At 47.4% G+C, this 11834-nt stretch overlaps 1 protein-coding gene across 3 annotated transcripts; it reads right to left on the bottom strand.

The window, feature by feature from the left end:
- Positions 1-2521: 2521 nt before the first annotated feature.
- FST (follistatin) lies at positions 2522-9100 on the bottom strand. 3 transcript variants are annotated; one of them, XM_060191026.1, is made up of 6 exons: positions 8603-9100; positions 6406-6597; positions 5843-6061; positions 5314-5538; positions 4447-4674; positions 2522-3697 (listed from the first exon to the last, which is right to left on the bottom strand). In XM_060191026.1, the coding sequence occupies exons 1-6, from the start codon at positions 8685-8687 to the stop codon at positions 3615-3617; spliced, it is 1032 nt and encodes a 343-aa protein (XP_060047009.1). In that variant the 5' UTR covers positions 8688-9100; the 3' UTR covers positions 2522-3614. The 3 variants fall into 3 exon arrangements, with proteins under 3 accessions (XP_060047009.1, XP_060047010.1, XP_007518977.2); XM_060191027.1 differs by having other exon boundaries at positions 2522-3972; positions 4447-4677; positions 8603-9099; XM_007518915.3 differs by having other exon boundaries at positions 4447-4677; positions 8603-9097.
- Between the last annotated feature and the right edge of the window lie 2734 nt (positions 9101-11834).

The following is an 11834-nucleotide window of genomic DNA, read 5'->3' as shown; positions in this document are numbered from 1 at the left end:
AACAACAACAACAATAATAACTACAACAACAACAAAAAAGCAAGGGCAACAAAAGAGAAGATAAATAAATATTTAAAAAATTTTATCTATACAATGGAAATGTTGACAAGACTATAGGATAAGCAGGGTACGTTTCCACATAATGCCCACCCCCAGAGCTCCATATCCGATCCCCTGGTAGCTGCCCTATTCTTTATCCCTCTGGGAGTATGGACCCCTCTCTCCCTCTTTATCACCACCTTCCTTCTCAACTTCTCTCTGTCTCTATCCAATAATAAATATTTTATTAAAAAAAGTGATTGAGATCTAACATCTAACATTTTACTTTTGCCATACTTTAGGAACTGTAACCCACATAGCAGATCCAAATCTTAGGTGGGAATTTGATGAAAATTAAACTTCAGACAAAATTTTAATTATTACTTGGTAATTTATAATAGAATATAGTCATACTAAATTAATTAAAACTGGTTTCTATTTAAATGGTATGCATCAGTGCATGGAACTTTTTTAAAAATTGTAGTTGAAATTCTTTTTTTTTCCAGAGCACTGCTCAGCTCTGGCTTATGGTGGTGCGGGGAACTGAACCTGGGACTTGGAGCCTCAGGCTTGAGAGTTTGTTTGCATAACCATTATGTTATCTACCCCTGCCCTGTAGTTGAAATTCTAACAATATCCTAATTATATTCATCTAATTTTAATTTTAAAAGAGACCCTTATTTTGGGGTACCATTAGGCTAACAGGGTAGATTTCTTAATAAAAAAAAAAGTGGGAAACTCCAAGACAGAAAAGGGAGAGACTGTCTGGTGTTTGTGAGGAATGATCGATGCTGCCAAATATGAAACAGAAAAATATTAAATAAATAACCCGGATGTTGTTTAAAAAGCAAGCTGCCGATTTTACCACTCTCTCCTGCCAAGACACACATGCATGCCTGTTAAATTTGACATTTTTACTCTGATCATAAATGACAACTTTAAAGTGTCTGTAGCATCATAGGACAGAGTAGCCAACCAGCTCCAGGAAGGGGGCTTTGAAACCCTATCTGCTGACTCTTTCCTTTCCCAAGAGTCTCTCCTGAGTGGCAAGCCAACAGCTCTCTCGGGCACCAGAGAAATCATGACCCCTGTTGACTTGCTGTTAATGACAGCTTGTCTGTCTTCAGCCTCCGTTTTTTTTCTGGAACCTGGGGCTGAAGGCTAACAAATGTCTACAGGGTCCTGATAATTCTACAAAGCCAGAGTATTCAAAGATTTCCTCCTTCTAAATCTCTCATTTGGTGACTACAGTTGAGGGTCCTCACTCCTGTGGGTTTTGCATAGTAGCCTTAACACTTGTGATATGTTCGATGTATTTAGGCAATGAGTAGTAGAATGACTAGGTTGGGAATTTGTGATTGTTTTACTATTTACTGTGGAGATCACCAATTAGTTCCTTTTAAAATAGCTTTTCATTTAGTTGATTTATTATTGGGTAGAGACAGAGAGAAATTGAGAGGGGAGGGGGAGATAGAGAGGGAGAGAAACAGAGAGACACCTGCAGCCGGGCTTCACCACTTGTGAAGCTTTCCCCCTGCAGGTGGGGACCGGGGGCTTGAACCTGGTTCCTTGCGCACTGTAATGTGGGTGCTTAACCAGGTGCGCCACCACCTGGCCCCACCAATTAGTTCTTAGTATGAAGGGCTCATAGTTTAATTTAATTCAGGTAAGCTCCAACTGACACACTTCCTCTTACCCTGAGAATATTAATGCTCTCCATGAACCGTGCACGTTCCAGTGGGGCTGAATTTCAATGCTCTGTAAAGTCTTTCTTTGCAGCTGATTTTCAGACTTCCATAGCGCTTGCCAACTACTATTTTCACTCTGCCTCATTAAAAAAAAAAAAAAGTCTAAGATCCTTTTAATTTAATGAGGAAAACAGGACAAAGTACTTTTGGCTATGCAGATGAACTTGAAAGAGAGCTTCGAAGAGAGTTTTTATTTTATTTATTTTTTAAATAGTTATTTCCTTTTTGTTGCCTTTGTTTTTATTGTTGTTGTAGTTCTTATTGTTGTTATTATTGATGTGGTCATTGTTGGAGAGGACAGAGAGAATTGGAGAGAAGAGGGGAAGACAGAGGGGGAGAGAAAGATAGGCACCTGCACATCTGCTTCACCGCCTGTGAAGCGACTCCCCTGCAGGCGGGGAGCCAGGGGCTCGAACCGGATTCTTCCCGCCAGTCCTTACCCTTTTAAAGAGAAAACTTTAAGCTTGGGCCATATAGGGAGAAACTCATTCCTATACTGTCTGTCTTCTAGTGCAGACAGAGGTGTTCTCAATCCTTCAGAAGGGCTGCTGGTTTTCATATTTCTTTATCTTTTGAACTACATAGAGATGTGATTTGTAATTTACCTTGTTTTGCAACTTCTTCAGTGCATTAGCCATTTGATTTCAGAGAGAACCATTTCTCAGCAAATACATGGTAAACATTTGTACTCAAAGCCTAACCCATTTCCCTTACATCATCAGTAACTGAGACCATTGGCTTTTTAAACTTTTTTTTATTTTTCCACTCATCATTTATTTACAAATACACATTATAACTTTTATATACATTGCACATTTACATGGTAGAAAAGTACAAAACTATATATTTAAATGAATTTATATTTAACTTGCCATGTTTGAAAATATAAAATTGCATCAGAGAAAAGTATTATGAAAAGCAAGAAACTTGAACTGATATAAAGCTTTGATATAACTTTTAGTGACACACTGGTTGAAAAAGAACTGATTTAAAAGGTACAGCAGACTGGGAACTCCAAAGGTTGAGTGCACAGCGTTCCCTTTCCTTCAATTTCCCGACACCCTGAATTTCTTTGGATCTGTAACATCTTAAAAAGTTCCTTATTAGGATTCTAACATTATTATCACTTGTCAGTCCTTCACAAAATGACTTCATCCCCAGAGAACTGAAGGAGGAGTTCCTTAAAGATATATCCTCTGCACCTTGCATTTGAGTCCATTGTAATGCCTTTTGGTCAGTCAAGATTCCTTGTAAACAAAAACCCGAGGGGTCATGTATGTACAGAACAGGCAGCAGAAAAACCAATAAATAAACATGACAGAAACTGACATGCAAGTCTGCTAAAGTGGAAAAGAATCTAACAACAGTGAAATGAGGGGCAACAGATGAATGGTAAATAGGAAGGAATGGACTTAAATGGTTTACAAGGGGAAAAAAAAAGCTTTTACTTTACAAGCAAGAGACCTCACAATAAATAACAACTGCTCTTCCTTTCACGAATAAATTTCTTCAAAAACAAGTTGTACAGTCAACCAGACATTTTATGTATAAATTATAAAACATGACACAGTATAAATAAATGTCTACAAGTTTCAACTATGGGCCTCATCCAGTAGACCTCACAATGGCTGCCTCTCCATGTCCAATGTATAACAAGGTGACCTGGGAGAGAGCTTTAGGACAAACGTCCTTCATGTATAGTTTCCCCCCAAATAAATAAGCATACACTTATTTACAGTATGGACAATATATTTTTTCTTTTTTCTTTTCTTGTCTTTTTTTTTTTTCTGCCCAAAGGCTATGTCAACACTGAACATTGTGGAGGGTTTACCACTCTAGAATGGAAGATATAGGAAAGCTGTAGTCCTGGTCTTCATCTTCCTCCTCTTCCTCGGTGTCTTCAGAAATGGCTAGATGGGGGAATACAGGGGAGCTGTTGTTTAAATACGGACAACAACAGCGCAGAAGCAGCTCAGTGTATGTTTTCAAAGCCCTCTGAGACAGCCATATTACAGCGTTGCATTTTTATGTGACTTGCAGTGAGATGCTTTTTTTTTTTTTGGGTTGTTTTTGGCATCTGCTGATATGCAATAAGTTTAAAAAATTAAAAAAAAACATAATCTATGAAGTCAAAAACTGCAGAAAGTTCTGAAGAATCAATGGCTCAGGTTTTACGGGCAGATTCCTGAAATCAGATAAAAAGCGCTCTTGTGTTCTAGGTATAACTGCTTTGGGTCCTTAATTCAGAGTTAGTAGAGGGAACTGCGGCGGAAAGCAGCAGTCCATGTGTGATCATCTAAAGCTATCTTTGAAAAAGGGGCACAGGGGCGGGGGGAGAGGGGACCAACCTTGGAAACCATTAGCTTAGACTGGAGTGTTAATAAAGCAAATAGCAAAGCATACTACCAGAGCAAAAGAATTAGGGGCAGGTGATTAGGAATAGGATTTTAGAGGCAACCCCATGGATGGATCATTGAACCGGTCCTACAAGCTAGGACATAAGGCCAGAGAAGTTTGCTGTGGGTCACTGGATTGCTGGTGAAATTTAGCAGCTTCCTAACTGAAGCAGAAAGGGGGTTTATGTGGGGAGGACTGCGTGCCTTTTACTTCTCCATTCCCTAGGGTTTAACCAGAAGCACTGTTAACCGGAAGCACTTACAGTTGCAGGACCCGGAGTGCTTGACCTCCAGCAGCACACCTGAGGAGCAGGCCGCTTCCTTCATGGCGCACTCACTGGCGTACGTGGCATTGTCACTGGCACAGACAGGCTCCTCAGACTTAGTCTCGGGGCACAGCTCATCACAGAGGGAACACCGGCCTCTGCCGACTTTGAAATCCCATAAACACTTTTTCCCACCAGTGCACTGTATATCTTCACAGGACTTTGCTTCTAGGATATAATACACTTGTGATGAGTGAACTGAGTCCCCCCCCCCCCTTTTCTCTCTTTCCCTTGTCCCCTCTCAATAAACATAATCCCCGAACATATCTTACAGCTCACTACTAGAGAAAACGGAAAGAGCATCTAAACACGTCTGACAAAACTATAGCTCATTCAGCTTCCTCCAGACCCCAGAAATCCATGAAACTGGTAATTTTGGATGAGGCAGTCACAGTATCCTGGAGTTCACCTATGTATTTATTTCCCATAAGTGGGCTCTTTTATAGAAGAAAGATCTGATAACAGATTTTAGGAACTGTTAAGTAATTACTTCTTGCTTACAGCAAGTCTAGCACTTTGAAAATGTGTAAAATCCAGTAAGCTTCATGTTTTCTAAGACAGAAAATGGTTTCTTATGGACATCTGAATATGTATATGTCAACACTCCTGGAGCACAACTGTTTCCTTGAGGAATGTTGTGGTCAGGATAAGTTGTCTAGATGGGAGAGGATTTCCCCCCTTGGATGAAAACCACAAGTCTGGGAGGCTTTGGGCTTACTTATTAGTGGGCCCCACGGCTTTCACACTCTCACTAGCCTTTCCCATCATGCTTTCTCTTTTCCTTCCTCAAGCCAGAATACCTACTGATACACTTTCCCTCATAGGCTAATCCAATCGATCTGCCCAGTAAGCAGGTAGCCTTCCTCAGGTGACAGGCACTGGAGTAGGTCACCCCGTCGTTTCCACAGAGATATTGTTCGGAGGAAGAGGGTTCGGGGCAAATTCGGTTACATGTCACACAGTAGGCATTATTCGTCTGGTCCACCACACATGTGGAGCTGCCTGGACAGAAAACATCCCGACAGGTCTCTGAAACAGAGAGGGCGACATACATTATTAGTCTGCATCATTGAAGGAATGAGAAGTTTGATATTATCCAAGAGATCATGAAAATGGAAGCATTCAGCTTTCAGAAATTAGGATGGGTCTTTTCAAGAGCAAATGTACAACTAGAGGTTAGTCCTTCTGGTCCTCTTACTGAGTTCCTATAAGTCTGAAGAGAGTCCTTCTAATTATCATCATCATCATCATCATCATCATCATCATCATCTTCACTGCAGACACAGTGTGTCTGGCTACCTTAGGAGTCATGCTCTCAAGGGGTAGGACCTACTTTTGCATTTGCCCTGGTACTGGACCTCCAGTTCTGGTTGCTCTTTACATCTGGCTTTGAGGAGCGCACACTCATTGCGGTAGGTTTTCCCATCCATTCCACAGACTGGCCCCTTCCAGGTGATGTTGGAACAATCTGGAGCACAGACACAGCGGGGTTTGTTCTTCTTGTTCATGCGGCATTTTTTCCCAGGGCCACAGTCCACATTTTCACACGTTTCTGTGAGTTGGAAAGAGGCATGATGAAACACCAGGTGAGGCAACCGTGCAGGTCAACCAGGAGGGCTGTGTCTGTCTTGTCCACCCAGAGGGGCTCAGGTTCCCTGCTAGAATCTGAGTCAAGGGTTCAAAGCAGGATGGTAGGCTTCACCGCCAATACCTGGCTAAGAAGTCTGGAAACTGGCATGTACAAGACAGAATTCACCCAGATGGCTCAGGGGAAGCAGAGGGAGAACCAAGAACAAAAGCTCTTGTAGTCCCAAACCCAATCGCGGCAGCGGGGAAGTAGAGGGTAAAACGCCCTCTACTGAGGGCTTGCAAACTGGGGAGGTGGAAGAGTCCCACCTTTACAGGGGATGCAGTTGGGGGCGCCCCCATTGAAAATCATCCACTTGAAGAGGGTGTTGTCATTCACATCCTCCTCAGTCCAGGAGGTGCTCAGACGGCCCGTGCTGCAACACTCCTCCTTGCTCAGCTCGGTCTTGTACAGGACCTGGCAGCGGCCATTCTTCGCTTGGCGGAGCCAGCAATTCCCAGCTGCAAGGAGGGAGACAGGGGTGGGAAGGTGGGTGGGCGGCTGGGTGGGTGGCTGAGCGCCAGCTTCCAGGGGTTGTTGGTGGTGTGTGGAGGGGGTTGGTCCAGTGCGGGAAGGAGACCCGGCTGGGCGGGGAGGAAGGGAAACATGCAAGCAAAGGGCGAGACATGGGGAGTATGGGGGGGGGGAGAAAAGCAGAAAATAAATCAAAAGGAGTGAAGGGATGAAGATGGAAGGAGGGACGCAGACTGGGGAGGTGGGAGGTAGGCGAGGGGGAGAGCGGGCGAGAGCGAGAAGCCAGGGCGCCCAGGCTAGATGCATGTCAGTTACCAGTGACCCAGACACAACACGTGCAGCTCGCATTGACTTTTACTAGACTGTTTACTTTTATTCGTCCCATTTCATAACCTGCAGCGGCTGGAAGAGCAGATTAAAAGAACCTGACAAAAACAGGATGCGACGGATGTTTTTACATGTTGGTTTCATGTAGGCGTATGCTTAAAGGGGGGTGAACTGTGACAGAGGTTAAGCAAAAGTAGAACTTGAGAGAGAAGGAGAAAAGAAAGAGACCTCTCGAGAGAGACATGCACACACGCAAGGACAGATGAAGAAAAGAAAAAGGCACTTGTGAAAAATGAAAGCAAAAAAAAAAAGGAACCGGGCCTTGCCCGGAGCTGCCCCGAGCTGCCTCGAGGCGCAGCCCGCCCGACGGGGCCCGTTTTGCAATCCGCCAGACCCAGAGGACGCCCGCGGCCACCGAGCTCTTTCGAAATCTCCGAGGGCTGCTTTCCCGGCGCCCACGTCCCCGGCACCCCAGCAGTGCCTCGCCCCAAAGGGCGGGCAACCCGGAGCAGTGCGCTGTAGACGGCAAGGGGCATTGCCCTGGGGGACAGTTTGCAACACACTTAAAATGTTAACCTCGAGAAAAGCAGGGAAAGTTACACGTTTGCTTTCAGCCAAGTGGAGAGGGTAAAAAAGTATATAGAATAAAAAAACACTAGGAGGCTTCCCACCATTTCGCGCTAACACACCAACCTACCTCCTACCTACCAAAGAAATCTTTGCAACTACTTGTCCTTCCTTGTGATTGCTGGGGTTTTGGTCAGGGAAATAAATGGCTGGGGAATCATCCATATGACTTGAACAATAATTGCACCGCAAGCTGCTGTTATTATTAATTATTATTATTATTATTATTTAAAAACTGACCCAAGTCTAGTTGAAATAAGCAAATGTAATAAAAAGCAAACTTTAGAGAATTGCTCTTAATGCATCTCAGACTTTAAGTCAGTTGTGGGATCGTCACGGTTACCCAGAAACTTAGTGGAAGAATGAGGCAAAGGGGGGGGGGAACAAAACAAAGCAAAACAAAACAAAAAATGCTGTAAACTACTCAAAACACTCGGGTAATTCCCCCCACCCCGGGGCTTGGGGGGAGGGGGCTGGGTGTAGCATCTACTAGGCAGACAGCTACTTTCCTCTGAAATCTGCAGCACCCACATCTCCAAGTTTGGGCAAAGTTTTGGAAACCACGTCCCCCCAACCACCGAAGAAATTTCATTATGCCCCCACCCCACCCCACCCCACCCCAGAGTCATTTAAATTTTTTCAAGTCTCCCTAAAGATGTGGGAGGGAGAGGGGCTACAGTGTAAATGGGTCGACTGAAATCTCCGGGCTACTGAAGCTTGTCTCCAGCTTCAGAGCCCAAAAGGGGGAGATACCGTCTCAACTCATTATGTCCATAACTTGGAGCATCTAACCCAGAGAGAAAGAGAGAGACAGAGAGACAGACGGACTGACTGCAGCTCCCTCCCTCTCCCTCTGAAGGATACCCGCGCACGGAACTCGGTTCCCAGTCCCAAGTGTCACTGCCTCCAGCCTCCCCCCTCCCCTGCACCCTGGGTCCCACATCCTCCGCGAGCAGCCGGGGTCCGAAGAGGCCACCCCAGAAGAGTGCGAGCCCCCGCCCGTCCCCGAGCCTCCCGGCGCAGCCCCCCTCGGCTTACCCTGGGCGCTGCGGTCCTCCATGAACTGGCAGAGCAGCAGCAGCAGGAGGCAGAGCCCGCCGGGCTGGTGCCGGGGCCGGACCATCGTGGGGGCCGGGGAGCGGGGCGCGGGGCGCGGGGCGCGGGGTGCGGGGCGCTGGCGCGGCGAGGGGCGCGTCGCAGAGGCGAGCGGCGGAGGGGCGCAGCGATCCGGTCGCAGCCCCGCGCTCGCCGCCGGCCGCCCGCGGGATTCAATGGACGTCAGGAGCCGGGCGCAGTCGCCCTTTAAATCTAGACGGGGGTCTCCGCAGTTTGCGGTGGGCGGTCTCCCAGGGTGTGTGTGTGGGGCAGTGGGAGGGCGGCTGCGAGCGGGCGAGCGAGCGAGCGAGGGTGTGCGCGGCGGCTGGGGGGCGGGGGCCGCTTTTAAAAGTTCAGTGTGAATCAGGTGACATTTCCCACCTTCTGGAAACCCTTCCCAATTATCTGCTGGAGGTGCCCCGAAATCAAAGAGGCGGGAGAGGGAATCGCCGAGTTCTTATTTGCGTAGCCGCGAGAGGGAGGGGGAAGGCAGCCGGGGCGGGGGGTGGGGGCGACGCTTCGGGGGTGGGGAGCGGGGAAGGACACCCCCTCCGAGTGCTGCTCGCCGCCGGTGTGCGCGCGCGCGCGGACGGGGCCCCGCGGGACCGGCGGCCGGGGGGGCAGGCGGGGGCCGGGGACCCGGAGCCGGGGGGCTTGTCTCGGCTCCTCTGCTCCCCCGCTCCAGAGAGACTTTGCGGCAGCCCGGGGAGCCCCGAAGCTGCTGAAACCGCCCCGTTCCGGGGAGCGCTGCAGCCTCAGCCTGGGGCGCGGGACCCGGAGAGGTTTTGTGTCTGGGACTGTGCGTGCCTGGTGCTGCGGTCACCTAGCCCCCTCCCCACATGCCCCACGTCCCCATCCCAGCCCAGACTTGGGGTACCCGGCCGGGCACAGGCACCTTCACCCCGGCAGAGCAGAGCCCCAGACTCTGGTCTGGACGAGTCAGAAGCAAACAAAAATGTTTCCCCCTCCCCTCCGCTGTCTCGCCTGTGCCTTTCTGTTCTCTCCTTTCACTTCGTCGCGTCTGGAGTCGGAGCCCCGAGCGGGGCCACCGACGTAGGCGGTCTGCGAGACTCCCCAGTTTCTGTCTCTGTTTCTCAGTCTCTGTGAGATACACACACACACACACACACACACACACACACACACACACACACACACACATATTGCAACATCGATAATGAACTTCTGTAGCCTGGTTTTATGAAGTACAGTGCCAGGCATTCTTTGCTCAAAGTTGGCGGGTCTCACATTTATAACATTTTTTGGCACCACTGAATGAAACTGAGGAGGCGATATTTCCTTTTATATAAAACGATTACTTCACGGAAAATGCTATATTGTTGATTCCAGAGCCGCCTTAATTTTTTTTTTCCTATTCTTTTGCTGCTGGAGCCTAAAGGACTACAGACAGTGAAATATGCGGACAAAATTCTTGGACATTTGCAGGTCACTGGGATTTATTCTACAGATTTCAAATCCTCCCCCTCTTCGTCCCCCTACCCTCCGTCAAACCTCCCCCCACCTCCTACAGTCCGCCCCCCTTCACTTCTCCACTCGCCTTCTTACCCCCCCACCTTCCACCAGCCCCCCTCCCACCCCCTCCACAACTGCAAATAACTCAGCGATAACAGATTTTTTTCCACCAACTGCAGGAGATAGTGCTAATCTTTTAATAAAAGATCCCATTACAATGGGATCTGTCTGGACAGACTATAATAGATCCCGAAATACAGCCGTGCTAATATTAGAAGACAGTTGTCTGGGTGTCTCTCAGACGGGCCCAAGCCCCCCTTTGAAAGTGGGCATGAATCACAAAGCCCCGCGGCCGCCGCACCTGCACCGCGCGCATTCGGTGCAGCAGGCTGGTAAAACCGGTGACCTCGTCGCTGCTTTTCGCTTTATAATTACCGTTGTGAGCAGGGGAGGGGAGGGGAGGGGCGTGGGCGGCCTAGGGGTGGGGGGCGGCTGGCTTTTTGCTCACTTCAGACGGCTCTGGAGGTTCCACATCCTTAATCTTTCCAGATTCATTTCTCTCTCTCTCTCCCTCTCCCTCTCCCTCTCCCTCTCCCTCTCCCTCTCCCTCTCCCTCTCCCTCTCCCTCTCCCTCTCCCTCTCCCTCTCTCTTTCTCTCTCCCTTTCCCTCTCCCCCTTCCCCCTCTTTTCTTTCCTTTCTGTCCACCCACCCCCTCTCCTCTGCTCCCTTTCCCTCCCTCTTCCTCGGCCCAGCCCATTAACCCGCTCCTCCTCCCCTCTTTCTTTTCCCGTCTCCCTTTCTCTCTTCCCTCCAATGCAGCGTTGATGTAGAGTTGTTTAGTGCCCTCTAATGGCAGACGACATTAACAATTAATAGCAAACTGTCCCCTTTGCAGAAACCGCCACTCAAAGGCAGATTTCCAAAGCTCAATTTATTTCTTCTTTATTCAGGGAGATGGATGGAGCGCTTATGCAGCAATGTGCTGGAAGAAAAGTTTTTCTCTTCTTCAAGCTTCACCTCGGAAAACTTAAAGGAGACGGGAAAGCTAACATTTTCTACTTGTGTGCTCGCGTGCGTGTGCGTGTGCGTGTGCGTGTGCGTGTGTGTGTGTGTGTGTGTATTTGTCTTCTGATCTCAACAAGCGACACTTTGGTTTAGCTAGGTTTCTGGTTTAGCTAGGTTTAGAAAATAAAATATGTGAAAGATCTTACATGTCGGATGGTTGGATCTTAAGGCAGTGCTACCAATAACCACTATCAAATGTTAAGGCCCAAACTTTATTGTATGATTGAATATATATATATATATATATATATATATATATATATATATGTATATATATGGATTTATTTATTGGGAAATAATTGGTTTATATTCAACAGTAAAATACAGTAGTTTGATAAATAATAAAAATAAAAAATACAATAGTTTGTACATGTATAACATTTCCCAGTTTTCCACATAGCAATGCAACCTATGACTGAATATTTGCCCATTCTTTTTTTTTAAATACTTATTTATTTTCCCCTTTGTTGCCCTTGTTTTTTATTGTTGTTGTTGTTACTGATGTCGTTGTTGTTGGATAGGACAGAGAGAAATGGAGAGAGGAGGGGAAGACAGAGAGGGGGAGAGAAAGACACCTGCAGACCTGCTTCACCACCTGTGAAGCGACTCCCCTGCAGGTGGGGAGCCGGGGGCTCG

This window comes from Erinaceus europaeus, chromosome 5 (genome assembly GCF_950295315.1).
Source record: "Erinaceus europaeus chromosome 5, mEriEur2.1, whole genome shotgun sequence".
Taxonomy (NCBI): domain Eukaryota; kingdom Metazoa; phylum Chordata; class Mammalia; order Eulipotyphla; family Erinaceidae; genus Erinaceus; species Erinaceus europaeus.
Note: the sequence above shows the minus strand (reverse complement) of the source record. Positions and strands in the feature narration are given on the sequence as shown.